Below are 19660 nucleotides of genomic sequence, written 5' to 3' on the forward strand. Positions count from 1 at the left end.
AAGGCAGCAAATAACTGGAAACAGTTTACCAGAGAATGCAATATTATGTTTTTTATTGAAAAGTGTACAGTATAATGATTAAATAATTCTATACAGGGAGCCTGCTTGGGATTCTCTCCCTTTCTCTCTGCCTCTCCCCCACTTGTGTGCTATCTCTCTCTCTCAAAATAAATAAACTAAAAAGAAAACAATTCTATACATTACTCAGTGCTCATCAAGATAAGTGTACTCTTGATCCCCTTTTTTCCAACCCTCCTCCCAGCCACCTCCATCTAGCAACCACTAGTTCCCTTTATTTATTTATTTATTTAAAATTTTTTTACATTTATTTATTTTTGAGAGAGAGAGAAAGACAGAGAGAGGGAGGGAGGGGCAGAGAGAGATGGAGACACAGAACCCGAAGCAGGCTCCAGGCTCTGAGCTGTCAGCACAGAGCCCCGTGCGGGGCTCAAACCCATGAACTGCGAGATCATGACTTGAGCTGAAGTCAGACACTCAACTGACTGAGCCACCCAGGCACCCCTAGTTCTCTTTATTTAAGAGTCTGTTTTGGGCACCTGGGTGGCGCAGTCGGTTAGCGTCTGACTTCGGCTCAGGTCATGATCTCACGGTCTGTGAGTTCAAGCCCCATGTCCGGCTCTGTGCTGACAGCTCAGAGCCTGGACCCTGTTTCAGATTCTGTGTCTCCCTCTCTCTCTGCCCCTCCCCCACTCATGCTCTGTCTCTCTCTGCCTCTCAAAAATAAAGAAAACTAATAAAAAAAATTAAAAAAAAAAAGTCTTTTTTGGATTGTCTCTCCTTTCTTTTCTTTTCTCTTTTTTTTTTTCTTGGTTGGGGGTGGTGGAGGGAGCTGTTCCTTTGTTCTGTTTCTTAAATTCCACATATGAGTGAAATCATGTAGTATTTGTGTTTCTCTGAGTGACTTGTTTCACTTGGCATTATAATCCCTAGGGTCTTTCTATATCATTACAAATGGCAAGATCTCATTCTTTTTTTTGGCTGAGTAATATTACATTATATGTATATATAAAAGATGTCATATATATGTATATTACATCTTTATCCATCTATAAGTAGACACTTCGGCTGCTTTCATATCTTGGCTATTGTAAATAATGCAGCACTAAACATAGGAGTGCATAGTGTTTTCATTTTCTTTGGATAAAAAATACCCAGTAGTGGGATTCCTGGATCATATGGTAACTCTATTTTTAATTTTTTGAGGAACCTCCATACTGTTTTCCACAGTGGCTGCACCAATTTGCATTCCCACCAAAGGTGCAGGAAGGTTTCTTTTGCTCCACGTCTTGTCAACATTTGTTATTTCTTGTATTTTTTATTTCAGCCATTCTGACTGGTGTGAGGCGATGATCTCATTGTAGTTTTGATTTGCATTTCTCTGATGATAAGGGATGTTGAGCATCTTTTCATGTGTCTGTTGGCCATCTGGATGTCTTCCTTGGAAAAATGTCTATTGAGGTCCCATTTTTAATTGCCTTGTTGTTTTTATGGTATTGAAGTATATAAGTTCTTTATGTAGTACTTTGGATATTAACCCCTTATCAGATATATTATTTGCAAGTATCTTCTTACATTCAGTAGGTTGCCTTTTCATTTTGTTGATGATTTCCTTTGCTTTGCGCAAGATTTTTATTTTGGTGTAGTCCCAAAAGTTTAATTTTCCTTTTGTTTCCCTTGCCTGAGGGGACATATCTAGAAAAATGTTTCTGTGGCCAATTTCAAAGAACTTATTGCCTATGTTTTCTTCTAGGAGTTTTACAGTTTCAGGTCTTAAATTTAGGTCTTCAATCCATTTTGAACTTATTTTTCTGTATGGTGTAAGAAAGTGGCCCAGTTTCATTATTTTGCATGTAGCTGTCCAGTTTCCTAGCACCATTTGTTGGAGAGGCTGTCTTTTCCCTATTGTATGAACTTGCCTCTTTTATTGTAGATTAACTGACTGTATAAGCATGGCTTTATTTCTAGGAGCTCTGTCCTGTTCCAGTTGATCTTTATGTCACTTTTTGTACTGGTACCATATTGTTTTGATTACTACAGCTTTGTAATATATCTTGAAATTTGGGATTGTGATACCTCCAGCTTTCTCAAGATTGCTTTGGCAAATAGAGCTCTTTTGTGGTTCCATATAAATACATTTTAGTATATTATTTGTTCTAGTTCTCTGAAAAATGTTGGTATTTTGATAGGGATTGCATTGAATCTGCAGGTTGCTTTGGGTAATATGAATATTTTAACAACATTAATTCTTCCAATCTATGAGCTTGGACTATCTTTCCATTTGTTTGTGTCATCTTCAGTTACTTTTATCAGTATCTTATAGTTTTCAGAGTATGAGTCTTTTGCCTCCTTGTTTAAATTTATTCCTAGGTATTTTATGACTTCTGGTGTAATTGTAAATGAGATTGTTTTCTTCATTTCTTTCTGCTACTTCCATTATTAGTGTGTAGAAAAGCAACAGTTTTCTGTATATTAATTTTGTATCCTGAAACTTTACTGAGTTCATTTATCAGTTATCATAGTTTTTTGGTGGAGTCTTTAGGGTTTCCTATTGATAGTATCATGTCATCTGCAAATAGTGACAGTTTTACTTCTTCCTTATTTTGGATGCTTTTTATTCCTTTTTCTTCTCTGTTTGCTGTGACTAAGACTCCCAATACTATGTTGAATAAAATTGGTGAGAATGAATACTGTTGTCTTGTTCCTAATGTTAGAGGAAAAGCTCTCAGTTTTTCACTGTTGAATATAGCTGTGGGTTTTGGGTATATGGCCTTTATTATGTTGAGATATGTTCCCTCTAAACACATTTTGTTGAGTTTTTACTAATGAATGGATGTTGTATTTTGTCAAGTGCTTTTTCTGCTTCTACTGAAATTATCATACAGTTTTTATCCTTTCTCTTGTTAATGTGATTTATCAGTGTTGATTGCAGATATTGAGCCACTCTTACATCCCTGGAATAAACCCCATTTGATCATGGTGAATGATTTTTTTAACGTGTTGTTAGATTTGGTTTGCTAATATTTTGTTGAGGATTTTTATATCTATGTTTTGCAGACATATTTGCCTATAGTTTTCTCTCTCTCTCTCTCTCTTTTATTTTGTTTTTTTTTGTTTTTGTTTTTGTTTTTGTTTTTTGGTAGTGACTTTATCTGGTTTTGGTATACGGGTAATCCTGGCCTCATAGAATGAATTTGGAAGCTTTCCTTCCTGTTCTATTTTTTGGAATTGTTTGAGAAGAATAGACATTAACTCTTCTTTAAATGTTTGGTAGAATTCACCTGTGAAGCTGTCTGGTCCTGGACTTCTGTTTTTTTGGGAGTTTTTGATCACTGATTCGATTTCATTGCAAGTAATCAGTGTTCAAATTTTCTATTTCTTCTTCCTCATTCAGTTTTAGAATGTTACATATTCCTAGGAATTTATCCATTTCTTCTAGGTTGCCCATTTGTTGGTATATAATTTTTCATAGTATTCTCTTATAATCCTTTGTGTGGTTTTTTTCTCCTTCATTTCTGGCTTTATTTATTTAGAGTCTTCCCTTTTTTTCTTGGTGAGTCTGGCTAAAGGCTTATCAATTTTGTTTAACTTTTGAAAGAACCAGCTCCTGGTGTCATTAATCTGTTCTATTGGGTTGTTGTGGTTTTTTTTTTTTTCAGTCTCTATTTCACTTATTTCTGCTGTAATCTTTATTATTTCCTTCCTTTTACTGTCTTTGGGCTTTTTTTTTCCTAGTTTCTTCAGATGTAAGGTTAGGTTATTTATTTGAGATTTTTCTGGTTTCTTGATGTAAGACTATATTGCTATAATCTTCCCTCTTAGAACAGCTTTTGCTGCATCCCAAAGATTTTGGACAATTGTGTTTTCATTTTCATTTGTCTCCATCTATTTTGAGATTTCCTCTTTGATTACTTGATTGACCCATTCATTGTTAAGTATGTTATTTAGTCTCCATATATTTGTTTTTTTTTTTTTTTTTTTTTTTTTTCAGATTTTTGCTTGTAGTTGATTGTTAGTTTTATACTGTTGTGTTTGGAAAAACTGCATAATATGATTTCAGTTTTTTTAATTTATTGAGATTTGTGGACTAATATGTCATCTGTCCTGGGGAATGTTCCATGTGCACTTGAAAAGAATGTGTAGTCCACTGTCTTGGGGCCGAATGTTCCGAATATGTCTGTTAGATCCCTCTGATCCACGTGTCATTCAAAGCCACTGTTTCCTTGTTGATTTCTCTCTGGATGATCTCTACATGGATGTAAGTGGAGTGTTAAAGTCTCTTACTATTTTTGTATTACTGTCAATTTTTTCCCTTTATGTCTGTTAATATTTGCTTTATGTATTTAGGTACTTCTATGTTGTGTATAGGTATTGGCAATTGTTATATTCCCTTGTCCTTTTGTCTCTTGTTAAAGTCTGTCTTGTACGATGAAAAGAAAGCTAAGGTAACAACATTTACACTTCCATTTGCATGGCAAATGTTTTTACATCCCTTATTACTTTCAGTCTGCATGTATCTTTAGCTCTGAAGTGAGTCTTTTGTAGGCGGCATATAAATGGATCTTGTTTTTTATCCATTCAGTCACCCGATGTTTTTTGATTTGAAAGTTTAGTCCATTTACATTTAAAGTAATTACTGAGGGGCTCTTGGCTGGCTCAGTCAGTAAAGCATGCAACTCTTAATCTTAGGGTTGTGAGTTCAAGCTCCCTGTTGGACATAGAGCTTACTTTAAAAAAATAAAACAGGGGCACCTGGGTGGCTCAGTCGGTTAAGTGTCCGACTTTGGCTGAGGTCATGATCTCACAGTTTGTGAGTTCGAGCCCTGCATTGGGCTCTGTGCTGACAACTCAGAGCCTGGAGCCTGCTTCAGATTCTGTGTCTCCTCCTCTCTGCCCCTCCCATGCTCATGCTCTGTCTCTGTCTCTCAATAATAAATGTTAAAAAATAAATAAATAAAATAAAATAATTTAAATAAAATAATTATTGATAGGCATGTACTCATTGCCATTTTGTTACTTCTTTATGGTTGTTTTTGTCATTCTTTGTTCCTTTTTCTCTTGCTCTTTTTCCTTGTGGTTTGATGGCTTTCTTTAGTGTTATGTTTGGATTCTTCTCTATTTTTTTCTATTATAGGTTTTTGATTTGTGGTTACCATTAGGTTCTTTTATAACATGTTTTGCATGTAGCAGTCTATATGAAGTTGATGGTCACTTAAGTTTGAGCCCATACTAATAGCACTAGATTTTTACTCCCCACCCCCACATTTTATGAATACAATGTCATATTTTACATCCTTCTATTTTGCAAATCACTTGACTGATTCTTATAATTCGCTTTACTGCTTTTGAGCTTTAACCTCCATGCTGGTTTTATAAGTGATTAATCTGCTTTTATTATGTTTGTATTTACCTGTGAAATTGTTTTCCTTTCATAATTTTCTTACTCCTGATTATGGCTTTTTTTTTCTTTCCAAAGAATTCCCTTTAACATTTCTTGTAAGGCTGGTTTAGTGATGAAGTCCTTTAACTTCTGTATGTTTGGGGAACTCTTTATTGCTCCTATTCTGAATAATAACCTTGCTGGGTAGAGTATGTTGTTCACAGGATTTTTTCTTTCAGCACTTTGAGTTTGAGTATTTCATGCCACTCACTTCTGGCCTGCAAAGTGTCTGCTGAAAAGTCAGCTGATAGCTTTATGTAAACTGTTTTCTTCTGATGTTTTTAAAATTCTCTCTTTATCACTACTTTTTAAATTATTGTGTGCCTTAGTGTGGACCTTCTTGTGTTCCTCTTACTGGGGGGTCTCTTATTTCTGGATCTGGATGTCTGTTTCCTTCCACAGATTAGGGAAGTTTTCAGGTATTATTTCTTCAAATAAGTTTTCTGACCTCTTCTCTCTGTCTTCTCCTTCTGGGATCCCTGTACAGCGAATGTTACTACGCTTGATGATGTCACAGAGTCTGCTGAACCTGTTTTTATTTTTTTATTACTCTGTTGTTTTTGCTGTTCAGCTTGGTTGCATTCCATTACTCTGTCTTCCAGGTTGCTGATCCATTCTTCTGCTTCGTCTAATCTGCTGTTGATTTCTCCAAGTGTATGTTTAAATTTCAGTTACTGAATTCTTTAGCCCTGACTGGTTCTTTTTTATATTTTCTATATCTTCATTGATGGTCTCATTTAGATTCTCACTATTTTCTCAAGTCCAGAGAGTATCTTTGTGATCATTACTTTGAATTCTTCATCAGGCATATTGCTTATTTCCATCTCATTTAGCTCCCCTCCTACCCCTTTTGATGTGGTTTTCTCTCTGTAATTCACTGTGGAAGGTCTATTCTGTCAGTCTGCAGGTTGTTTTCAGAATTAGTCGCATAGATGTAGCTCCTGTCTTGATGTGCCCATGGAAGGAGGTGAGCTCAGGATCCTCCTACTCTGCTATCTTTCCCAAACTACTCCCATTCTGTTTTGTTGTTGTTGTTGTTGTTGTTTGTTTGTTTGTTTTGTTTTTTCCTTATGCAGGCTCTACACCCAATGTGGGGCTTGAACTTAGGACCCTGGGATCAAGTCGTATGCTCTACCAACCGAGTCAGCCAGGTGTCCCCTGGTGTTTTTGGTTTTGTTTTGTTTTTTGTTTTTTTTATAGTAGCTGTCCCAATGTGCGTGAGGTAGTGTATCATTGTAGTTTTGGTTTTCATTTCTCTAGTAAATGATGTTGAGTATCTTTTCATGTGGTTATTGGCCATTTGTATATCTTCACTGGAGAAATGTTTAAGTCTTTTGCCCTTCTTTGAATTGGGTTTTTTGTTGGTGAATTAATTGTGAGAGTCGTGTCTATATTTTGGATATTAATCCCTTATCAGATATATGATTTGCAAATGTTTTCTCCCATTCTGTGGGTTTCCCTTTTACTCTGTGGGTAGTGTCTCTTAATGTACAAATTTTTAAAGTTTCATGAAGTCTAAGTTGTTTGTTTTTTCTTTAAACGTTTGGTAGAATTCAATAGCAAAGCCATTAGGTCCAGGACTTTTCTTGTTGGGAGATTTTGATTACTGACTAAATCTGTGTAGCTGTATAACAAGTTCTCCCATGTTATTCTTCTTTTCAAAATTATTTTAACTCTTCTGGTTTATCTGTCTTTGCATATAAGTTTTAGAATAACGTTGCCTATATCTATCTATGAAAAGTCTGGTTGGAGTTTTGATAGGAATTACGGTAAACCTTTTTATCAATTTGGGGAAAATTGACATCTTTAATATGTAGATTCTTGCAATATATGAGCATGGTATGTCTCTCCATTTATTTAGATCTTTGATTTTTGTCATCAGCACTGTATAGTTTTTGGCATTTAAGTTCCTTAAATGTTTTGTTAGATTTACATCTAAGTTTTTGAGTAATTATAAATGGCATTGTAGTTTTTATTTCAATGTTCTGTTCATTGCCAGTATATAGAAATGTGGTTGATTTGGGCATACTTGTTTTGTAACCTGCAACCTTGCTGAACTCACTTATTCTAGGAATTTTTTTCTAGATACCTTGGAATTTTCTATGGAGATAGTCTTGTCCTTTCATCAAATGTTAACATGCTGTATTTGCTTCACATTTTTAAAAGAAATGAACAAAACAGTTATAATTTCCTTCTTCTACTTCCCCAGAGATAGTTATCACTATCATGAATTGAGTGCTTAGTGTTTTCATATGTCTTCTTGTACTTCTCCTGTTTTACATGTTTGAATATTCATGAATATTATATATTGTCCAGGTTTTAAAGGTTTATGTAAGCATGTACCCTTCTGCATTTGAGTTTTTTAGTTGACATTGTTTTGCCCCAGAATTTATCCCTGTTATAGAGTGCTGCCAAATATATTCATATAGCTACTGTGTAGTGTTCCACTGCATGAGTATATATTCTTCTGTTGGTGGACATGTAAGTTGCTTCCAATTTGTTGCTATTTGTTTTGTTTTTAATTGATTTCTAAGAGTTCATTATATATTCCAGATTCTTACTTTTGTGGTTATTTGTGTTCCCAATATCTCCTCCTATACTTTGGCTTGTTTTTTAATTTTTTGGTGAGGTCATGTAGAAGTTAAGTCAGATGGATAAATCATTTCTTTTATGGTCTGATCTCTTGTGTGCCTCATTAGACCTAGTCCTACCCTGCGATCATAATATTATTCTTCTTACTAAATCAACCTGGAATTGTTCTGTGCTATCAGATATGTGAGTCTAAAGGTCTAATTTTATTATTTTCCATTTGAGTAGCCAGTTTTCTCCAAATCATTTATCAATATCCCATTCTTTACTCATTGATTTCCAAGATGACTGCTGTACTATCCAATTTCTTGATATGCTTTGGATTAGTTTCTGAGCTCTTCTGTTTGTCCTATTGCTATTTCTGTCTGTCCCTGCATCAATAAGTATCTTAGTCTCCTAATCTAGCCTAAGATAAGCCTTGATATCTGCTAGTGTGGATCCTCCTTGTTCTTCTTTTAAAGAATTATAGTTATTCATGGTTCTTTCCTCTTCATGATAAGTTTTAAGATCAGCTTGTCAAATTCCACATAAAATCTGCTGGGATTTTTATTGAAACTGACATTTTTAAATTTTTTGGTCTGTGATATCTCTCCAGTCACTCAAATCTTCAGTAGCCTTCAATATTCTTCATCTTGGGAGTGAACTTCTTTATCTTGAATGTCTTTAGCAGTTGATTAGATGTATCTCAGATTTCTGAGTTATTTCTTTTGTCCTGTCATTCACCCAGCATATAACTAATGATTAGTATTTCTTAACCTTTAGGTTTATCTAGATTTTAAAAGAATTAGACTGTATGAATGTATAAACTAACTTTTCAGGAATTCAAAAAAGACAAAATGCCATTTAGCAAGTTTGAATCTTCTTGAAGAACAGAATTTTCTAAATAGGAAGGCAAAGTGTATAATACCTTTCCTTCTTTTATTATTTATTATTTTTGTGGAATATCTGATCTGTTAGTCTGTATGAGTTGAGTGGTTTCTTTTGCATTTTATGTGCCTTGGGTAAATGAAGTCAATTTAAAAAGGAACTTAATCCCTCACCACAAAAAAGAAATGGTGATTATGTGACATGATGGAGATATTAGTTAATGCTGTGGTGGTAATCATTTTGCAGTATATAAGTGTATCAAATCAATAGGCTGCATACCTTAAAATTACAGTGTTATATCAACTGTAGCTCAGTAAAGCTGAAAAAAGTAGGGGATTGATTAAGTAAATTGTTTTATTTAAATAAAGCTAGAAAAAAAAAATGTAGTCCTAGGACTATGGTGCTAATTTTTAGCACCAGGAGAACCACGCTGTGATTAAAAGTAAGTATACATTGCCATCCCCACTCAAGATTTACAATAGAGAGTGTTAGTAATTAAGTAATATGTATTACTTATAACTCCTATTGTAAAGTCCTAAAGCCATTCATAAGGCTTCCAAGCTACTACTACTCATTGAGCAGGTATATGCCTGAGCATATGAATAGACACAAAAACAGATTAAAATTTGTTTTAAGTCTGAATCTGTGGTTGTTGTTGGTAATTGGAGAGGCAGTGTAACATAATGATGGAGAATATGCACTTTGGAACCAGAAGCTGCCTGTTTCTAATCTTGGCTCTGTCACTTACAAGCAGTAAGTAAGGTAGTTAACTATTTTGTACTTCTGTTTCCTCATCTGTAAAATGAGAATAATAGTAGCACCTACTGCATAGGTTTGTTATAAGGATTAAGTTAATTAATATACATAAAACCCTTAGAAAAGTCCCTGGGACATAGTAGGGGCTTCATTAGTGTTATTAATAAGACATTCTTAATAATAAGATATTCTTGTTGATCATTATCAGAAATTCTCTAACTCTAAGGATCTTACGTATATTGAGAATAATGTATGTAAATGCCTAATTCTATAGCTGGCATATGGCATGAACACAATAAAATGATACCTATATTATAACTGTTAAGTGTTCATTTTTCTTATCTAGTTGCCTTAATTCTGTATTTGCTTGCAGAATCTTATTTTGTTCCGGGAAAAAAATGGGATCATTATTGTTTTTGAGAGAGTACTTCTTTGTTGTCAGTAACTTTTAATAATTATAATAGCTGCTATTTACTCATATATGCTACACAGTGCTCTAAGTGCTTTACCTATATTATTTGTATCCTCCAATCCTCTGCTATTACAGGGAGGTGCACTTTTTTCAAGATTCAGTATGAGGTGACATTTTTTAAGTTTTTTTTCAATGTTTATTTTTGAGAGAGAGAGAGAGAGAAAGACAGAGATTATAAGCAGGGGAGGGGCAGAGAGAGAGAGAGAGGGAGACATAGAATCCAAAACAGGCTCCAGGCTCTGAGCTGTCAGCACAGAGCACAACGCAGGGCTTGAACCCATGACCTGTGAGATCATGACCTGAACCAAAGTCGGATGCTTAACTGACTTAGCCACCCAGACACCCCATGGTGGTATTTTTGATAAATTCTAAAACAAATATTTTGAGGGAAACACTTAACAGGATTTCTTCAACAAACATTGTTAGATTAAAATTGATATCTTAGGGGTGCATGGGTGGCTCAGTCGGTTGGGTGGCTGACTTCAGCTCAGGTCATGATCTCGTGGTCTGTGAGTTCAAGCCCCGTGTCGGGCTCTGTGCTGATAGCTCGGAGCCTGGAGCCTGCTTTGGATTCTGTGTCTCCCTCTCTCTCTGCTCCTCCCCTGCTTGTGCTCTATCTCTGTCTCTCAAAAATAAATAAATGTTAAAAAAAAAATTTTTTAATTTTGATATCTTAGTCTTGTTAAAAAAAAAAAACACTTCACTAAAAATGAATTGATGAAAGTCTGAATATATTAAATCCAATAGTGTGAATATAATCTTTACCTTAAGGTAATTTAACTTTTGGTGGTTTACATTAATTTTATATAAGTAGGGGAGTTGCACTTTATTGCAAACACATTCTTCACTCACTATAACTGAAAGAATCCTGGAATCATAGACTAGGCAATCTGGGCAACTAACGTAGCTGGATGCATGCAGTCAGGTTTTTGAAGGAAGAGAGGATAGGTTTAGAAGAAGCAAGGAGAAATATTCCCCTTTTACAGGAAACGTGGAAGAGAAGCAGCAATCTCCAGATAAGAGGGCTTCCAGGGATAGCCATATTTCAATTAGGGAACAGAAGGGGAGCCTTTCAGGGAGAAGGCTGAGGCACAGGAGAATTTCCACTCAGTATAAATTATTCATTATCATTCTTATCAGTGCCATCATCATTATTATTAGATTTTGTGATTAGCTATAGTGTGATACTATTTTTACTTCTGGACACTTGAGTAAACTTTATACTGTGGTATTAGTATGTAAGTTATTACTGATTAAATATATTTTATTTTCTGTATAAGTTTGGCCATCAGGCCTGTGATACTGAACATCAAAATATTCATTATCCTATCATACATATCAGAAAAGCATGTTTTAATCTCATTTTTGGATTAACTACTGTATGCCAGCCTCTTATCTGTTGCTGGAAAATACAAAGACAGGTAAGATATGATACCTCTTTTCAAAGAGTAGAGTGTATCTCGTGTGTGCACGTGTGCTTCCATGCATACACACCCTCAGACTGTTAGCAGTGGTCACATCTCAGACAATGAAGGAAATGAAAGGGGTGAGATAGTAAGGGGAACTTTCCATTTTTTGCCTGTGTTTTTTGACTCTATTGTTTAAGAAAGTCCTATAGTTCGTTAATAAAAATATTAAGAAAGAATTTATGGAAGTTATAGTTTTTCTTTGTAATAATTAATAGGAAGAATTGTATTTTCTAAGCCTTTGTTTCTTTCAGGCAGGGATACCAATGGGGCCAATGCCAGCAGCAGGAATGCCTTACCTTGGACAAACACCGTTCCTGGGAATGCGTCCCCCAGGCCCACAGTACACCCCAGACATGCAGAAGCAGTTCGCTGAAGAGCAGCAGTAAGAGACCTCGGGATTCAAACCTGAGGACGCATGATAGCAGTTATTTTAGGAACAGTCACATGGTTTCTAATGCACATTTGAAGCCCAAACAGTCATGTTACCTTTAAGATTCGTGAAATACTTCATTACATATAAGTTTTAAGCAAGGACAGACGTTAGAGAGCCTCTCATTCAACTCTCTAATTTTACATCTAGAGAAAGGACAGTTTAGAGAAATGAAGCAACTTTGTCAGGCCAGATTACATAATTACTAGCAAATGTAGACTTCCTGATGCCCAAAGCATTGTTCTTTCTCCTGTGAGACACTGCCTTCCCAAGTTGGAGTTTTCTTTTTTGTCTACTTGCCTGTTTTTTGAGATTACTTTTGAATGCAAAAGATTTGTCTCTTCCCCTTCCAAATTAGACAAGGAATAAATTCATGTCTATAAGCATATATTTTTTTGGACACCTTTCATATATTTTGAAATTAATATATTGGGGGAAATAGTATTGTCATAAGAAAATTAGATCTAATTAGCAATGAAGTTGTTAGTTCTAGAAATGTAAGGCAATACTGCTGAAACTGTTAGAAGTACGAATAGAACACAATTGATAATGCCCCTGCAGTTAGTTCTTTACTATGTTGCTTTTCCTTCAGAAAACGATTTGAACAGCAACAGAAGCTCTTAGAAGAAGAAAGAAAAAGACGCCAGTTTGAAGAGCAGAAGCAAAAGCTCAGGCTTTTGAGTAGTGTGAAACCCAAGGTAATCTTTTCCACTGCCACAGCGCACACACGCCTTGCATGTGCCTCATGCTCATTCAGTGGATTCTGTCACTGGGGCACAAGCCCAAGCTTATGCTGTGGTTGGTTGATTTTGCTTTATCTGATTCCACAAGTGAAGAATTCTCCTTTTCCTATAAGATGCTGTATGGTTGAGGAGGGTGGGCTATCAACCATCATCTTCTCAACTCCTTTTTACTACCACTGGTGTTTGTGATCTTTTCTTGGGAAGGTTAATCATGGATCTTGATATTAATTAATTCAGGATACTTAATATCAGTTGTATCCTGAAGTATTTATAAATGGACCTTTTAATATTTTTTGTATTTTATAGTGTTGTTTTATGCCTTTGGTATACTTATAACACTTACCAGTGTTTTTCTGATTCAGAGAATTCCCTATCAGAAGTATGCGGTAAAAATTTTGAAAATAGACCAATCTCTGTACTTTTAATTTGGGAGGATCTAGGATGAAGTGAGACATAAGTGAAGATATATCCATACATTTATTGTCTTCTAGACAGGAGAGAAGAGTAGAGATGATGCTTTGGAAGCCATAAAAGGAAACTTAGATGGGTTTTCCAGAGATGCTAAAATGCATCCTACTCCAGCATCGCACCCTAAGAAACCAGGTAATATTAATTTAAAATTTTCTTTTGGAGGGGCGCCTGGGTGGCTCAATCTGTTGAGCGTCCGACTTCGGCTCAGGTCATGATCTCGCAGTCCGTGGGTTTGAGCCCCGTATTGGGCTCTGTGCTGACAGCTCAGAGCCGGGAGCCTGCTTTGGATTCTGTCTCCCTCTCTCTGCCCCTCCCCAGCTCGTGCTCCGTTTCTCTCTGTCTTTCAAAAATGAATAAACGTTAAAAAAAATTTTTTTTAAATTTTATTTTGGAGGCGCTTGGGTGGCCCAGTCAGTTAACCATCTGGCTCTTGGTTGCAGCTCAGGTCATGATCTCAAGGTTCGTGAGTCTGAGTCCCACATCAGGCTTTGCGCTGGCAGTGCAGAGCCTGCGTGGGATTCGCTCTCTCCACCCCTCCCGCTCATGCACACATGTGTCCTCTTTCTCTCTCAAAATAAATAAAACTTAAAAAAACTTTTTTCTTTCGTTGGAAGGTGATTTTCTGTGTGTTTAATTGACCAGTATGTGTGGTATTATGTCAGTGCTCATCTAATCCTTCAAGCTAAGGGAAGATTTGGATGTTTAAAATTTACAGGGGGTTAAGAATAACATATCATTAATAGGTGAAGAGTTGTCAAATCATTCAGCCAACCAAGTACTTTTTTCTGCTGGCATATATTACATTAATAAATTTTATCCTAAACCCTTATATTGTAGTACCTTTTATAGATGGGATCAGGAGGGAATAATCTAATATTGGCACAGTAACCAGTTCTTGACTTTCTGGGACAGCTTTAACTCTGTCCTAGTAATTTCACTTGTTAGATTATATACTCGGATGCAAAGTAAAATATACAGCAAGATTGAAAAGAGAATGGATATTAGGAATCAGATTGAGTTCAGAGAGGAAAAACATAAGTAAAACTGAAAATTTTAAGCTGAATAAGCTAGTCAAGAAGTAATTTAAAAATAGATTTTGGAATGCTGAAACTGAACCCTGCGTGGAACTTAGAAGAAGGAGAAGACAGGAGTGGTCATTGTTAGGGCATGTTCTGACCGTAGAGAATGACCTTTTTGGACAACTAGGTGTAGCTTAACAATCTCATTGTTAAATAATAAATTGGTGTTTTGATATTTAAATAGTCTCATGAGTTCAGTCAACATACATGCAGTTAGTTGCTTCTTATCCAAAAAAATAGTTTTCTGAAACAAACCCAAGAAGTTTCCAGAGTTTCTCCAGTTAGAGACTTAACCTAGGCCTAAAGTATATAAAAAGAGTTTCCCAGCCTTTTACCCACCAAAGTCATCTTTTAATCTCCCCCCGTATCATAAAATATTGACTATACAAATTATCACATAATTTTGTACTTATCACATATATAACTGTGAGAGTTTATAAGCCAAAATATGTACCACGTAGGATTAACATAATTCCAGTCAAATGCAAAGAAACATTTGTTTAGCCTTTGCAGCCTTATTGCTTATTAAGTAGGATCCATTTAAAAAATACTCATAGTAGGGCCACCTGGGTGGCTCAGTTGGTTGAGCGTCCGACTTCAGCTCAGGTCATGATCTCACAGTTTGTGAGTTCGAGCCCTGTGTCGGGCTCTGTGCTGACAGCTGAGATCCTGGAGCCTACTCCAGATTCTGTGTCTCCCTCTCTCTCTGACCCTCCCCTGCTTGTACTCTGTCTCTCTCTCCCTCAAAATAAATAAACATAATTTTTTTTTTTAATACTCATAGTAGCTCTTAGTTTTCCATTACTGCTGTTTTCTACCAGTGCTGCTCTGAGAACCCAAATTGAGAGCTTAAATCCACACTCTCCTAACCATTATTGGGAGGGGTTGGAATTCATTGGATCATAGCTTTTTTTTTTTTTTTAACAAAATTAATTAATTTTGGATACTCATTTTGCATTACCTGGAAGCATTAAAGGTTCTATTTCATGGATCTGAAAGAGAAGCATGTAGTATTCCCATTTTTCAGATAAGAACCTTTTTTTTTTTTTTAATTTACATCCAAGTCAGCATATAGTGCAATGATGATTTAAGGAGTAGATTCCTTAGTGCCCCTTACCCATTTATCCCATCCTCCCTTTCACAGCCTTTCCAGTAACCCTCTGTTTGTTCTCCATATTTAAGAGTCTCGTATGTTTTGTCCCCCTCCCTGTTTTTATATTTTTGCTTTCCTTCCCTTATATTCATCTGTTTTGTATCTTAAAGTCCTCATTTGAGTGAAGCCATATGGTATTTGTCTTTCTCTGACTAATTTCGCTTAGCACAATACCCTCTAGTTCCATCCACATGGTTGCAAATGGCAAGATTTCATTCTTTTTGATTGCTGAGTAAAACTCCATTGTATATATATACCACATTATCTTTATCCATTCATCCATCAATGGACATTTAGGTTCTTTCTATACTTTGGCTATTGTTGATAGTGCTGCTATAAACATTGGGGTGCATGTGCCCCTTCAAAACAGCACACCTGTATCCCTTGGATAAATACCTACTAGTCCAATTGCTAGGTCGTAGGGTAGTTCCATTTTTAATTTTTTGAGGAACCTCCATACTGTTTTCCAGAGTGGCTGCACCAGTTTGCATTCCCATCAGCAGTGCAAAAGAGATCCTCTTTCTCTGTATCCTCACCAACATCTGTTGTTGCCTGAGTTGTTAATGTTAGCCATTCTGACCAGTGTGAGGTGGTATCTCATTGTGGTTTTGATCTGTATTTCCCTGATGATGAGTGACATTGAGCATTTTTTCATGGGTCAGTTGGCTATCTGGATGTCTTCTTTGGAGAAGTGTCTATTCATGTCTTTTGCCCATTTCTTCACTGGATTGGTTTTTGGGTGTTAAGTGATCAGTTCTCCATAGATTTTGGATACTAACCCTTTATCTGATATGTCGTTTGCAAATATCTTCTCCCATTCCATTGATTGCCTTTTAGTTTTGCTGATTGTTTCCTTTGCTGTGCAGAAGCTTTTTGTTTTGATGAGGTCCCAAAATTCATTTTTGCTTTTGTGTCCCTTGCCTCTGGAGACGTGTTGAGTAAGAAGTTGCTGTGGCCAAGGTCAAAGAGGTTTTTGCCTGCTTTCTCCTCAAGGACTTTGGTAGCTTCCTGTCTTACATTTAGGTCTTTCCTCCATTTTGAGTTTATTTTTGTGGATGGTGTAAGAAAGTGGTCCAGCTTCATTTTTCTGCATGTTGCCGTCCAGTTTTCCCAGCACCACTTGCTGAAGAGACTGTCTTTATTCCATTGGATATTCTTTCCTGCTTTGTCAAGGATTAGTTGGCCATACATTTGTGGGTCCATTTCTGGGTTCTCTATTCTGTTCCACTGATCTGAGTGTCTGTTTTTGTGCCAGTACCATACTGTCTTAATGGTTACAGCTTTGTAATACAGCTTGAAGTCTGGCAGATGAGAACCTTTTTAAAAAAAGACTCCTTCTGTGACATTAGACTTTCATGAATGTTAAAACAACTTAAAGTAGCTAAAAATGTGAAAAAGCTTTACATATAGAAAACCCTAAAGACTACCAAAAGAATGTTAGAACAGGTAAACGAATTCAATGAAGTTATAGGGTACAAAGTCAACATGCAAAAATCTGTTGTGCTTATATATACTAAGAGCAAACTATCAGAGAAATTAAGAGAACAGTTTCATTTACCCTTGAATCAAATAGAATTAAATAGTAATAAAAATAGTAATAAATTTAACCAACAAGGTGAAAGACCTGTATGCTAAAAACTTTAAGACATTGATGAAAGAAATTAAGGAAGACACATACAAAAAAAGGAAAGATGTTTTTGTGCTCATGAATTGGAAGAATTAATTTTGTTAAAAATGTCTTCCAAAGCATTCAACAGATTCAGCGCAATTCCTATCAAATTCCAGTGGCATTTTTCACAAAAATAGAACCATCCTAAAATTTGTATAGACTCTCGAAAGACCTTGAATAGCCAAAACAGTCTTAAGAAAGAAAGCTCAAGGCGTGATGTACCCTGATTTCAAACTATATCACAGAGCTGTGGTAATCAAAACAGTATGATATTGGCATAAAAATGGAAACATAGATTAGTGGAACAGAATAGAGAGCCCAGAATTAAATCCAACTGTACATGGTAAATTAATTTATGACAAAGGAAGCAACACACAAATGGGGAAAGTACAGTCTGTTCAATAAACAGTGTTGAGAAAACTGAACAGCCCATGCAAAAGAATGAAAGTAGAGCACTGTTTCACACCATACACAGAAATGAACTCAACATATATTAAAGACTTGAATGTAAGACCTGAAACCATAGAACTCTTCAATGAAAACATAGGCAATAAGATCTTTGATGTTGGTTTTGGCCATATTTTTTTGGACCTGATTCCAAAATCAAAGGCAACAAAAGTAAAAATAAACAAGTGACTTGGGGCACCTGGCTGTCTCAGTCAATGGAGCATATGACTCTTGATCTCGGGATTGTGAGTTTGAGCCCCACATTGGGTGTAGAGATTACTTTAAAAAATCTTTTTTTTTTTAATTTTTTTTAATGTTTATTTATTTTTGAGACAGAGAGAGATGGAGCATGAATGGGGAAGGGTCAGAGAGAGAGGGAGACACAGAATCTGAAGCAGGCTCCAGGCTCTGAGCTGTCAGCACAGAGCCCGACGTGGGGCTCGAACTCACAGACCGTGAGATCATGACCTGAACCGAAGTCAGACGCTTAACCGACTGAGCCACCCAGGTGCCCCAGCTTTAAAAAATCTTTTTAAAAAACGGGACTGTATCAAATTAAAAAGCTTCTGCACAGCAAAGGAAACCATCAACAAAATAAAAAGGCAACTAGCTGAGTGGGAGAAAATAATTTGCAAATCATAGATCCATAAGGGCTGATATCCAAAATATAAAAGAACTACAACTCAATAGCAAAAAAAATCTAATGGAAAAAAATGGGACAGAGGATCTGAATAAACATTTTGCCAAAGAAGACATACAGATGTTCAACAGGTACATGAAAAGATGTTCAACATCACTAATCATTAGGGAAATGCAAATCACATTGCAAACCACAATGAGATACCACTTTATACCTGTTAGAATGGCTGGTATCAAAAAGACAAGAAACAGCAAGTGTTGGCAAGGATGTGGAGAAAAGGGAACCCTCATGCATTGTTGGTGGGAATATAAGTTGGTGCAGCCACTGTGGAAACAGCATGGAGGTTCCTCAAAAACTTAAAAATAGAACTACCATATGATCCAGCAATTCCACAAGTGGATATTTATCCAAAGAAAATGAAAACACTAACAAAAAAATATACTCACCCCTATGCTCATTGCATCATTATTTAGCCAAGGTATGGGGCCAAGGTGTGGGGGCAACCTATATGTACCTTGATGAATGAATGGGTAAAGAAGATGTGGTATATGTATACAATGGAATACTACTCAGCCATAAATAGCCAAGGTATGGGGGCAACCTATGTGTACCTTGATGAATGAATGGGTAAAGAAGATGTGGTATATGTATACAACGGAATACTACTCAGCCATAAAAAAGAATGGAATCTTGCCATTTGCAACAATGTAGATAGATCTTGAGGGTATTAGACTTAGTAAAATAAGTCAGACAGAGAAAGACAAATCCCATATGATTTCACTTGTATGTGGAATCTGAGAAAAAAAAACAAACAGAAAAATATAATAGAATGGTAGTTGCCAGGGTGGAGTGGGGAGGTGGGTGAAATGGGTGAAGATAGTCAAGAGGTTCAAACTTCCAATTATAAAATAAGTCATGGGCAAATAAGATGTGGTATGTATATACAATGGAGTATTACTCGGCAATCAAAAAGAATGAAATTTTGCCATTTGCAACTACGTGGTTGGAACTGGAGGGTATTATGCTAAGTGAAATTAGAGAAAGACAAATATTATATGACTTCACTCATATGAGAACTTTAAGAGACAAAACACATGAACATAAAGGAAGGGAAACAAAATAATATAAAAACAAGGAGGGGGATAAAACATAAAAGACTCATAAATATGGAGAACAAACAGGGTTACAGGAGGGGGTGTGGGAGGGGGGATGGGCTAAATGGGTAAGGGGCACTAAGGAATCTACTACTGAAATCATTGTTGCACTATATGCTAACTAATTAGGATGTAAATTTAAAAAATAATTAAAAAATTAAAAATTAAAAAAAGAAAAAATAAGTCATGGGGTTGTAAGGTACAGTATGGGAACTGTAGTCAATAATATTGTAATGCATATTTGAAAGTTGGCTTAAAGTTCT

General features: G+C 35.9%; 1 protein-coding gene across 16 annotated transcripts in view; it reads left to right on the forward strand.

Moving 5' to 3' along the window:
• Positions 1–19660, forward strand: part of SYNRG (synergin gamma) — an 88505-nt gene that overhangs the window by 12513 nt on the left and 56332 nt on the right. For all 16 annotated transcript variants that reach the window (XR_006211147.1, XM_042966462.1, XM_042966465.1 and 13 more), the window contains 3 exons: positions 11863–11993; positions 12634–12739; positions 13276–13387. Coding sequence is in view for 15 of the 16 variants with exons in the window: in XM_042966462.1 (XP_042822396.1) it covers positions 11863–11993; positions 12634–12739; positions 13276–13387 (349 nt within the window). In the remaining variant the exon portion in view is untranslated. The remainder of the gene's footprint in view (positions 1–11862; positions 11994–12633; positions 12740–13275; positions 13388–19660) is intronic.

The sequence above is a fragment of the Panthera tigris genome, chromosome E1 (assembly GCF_018350195.1).
Source record: "Panthera tigris isolate Pti1 chromosome E1, P.tigris_Pti1_mat1.1, whole genome shotgun sequence".
Classification (NCBI taxonomy): domain Eukaryota; kingdom Metazoa; phylum Chordata; class Mammalia; order Carnivora; family Felidae; genus Panthera; species Panthera tigris.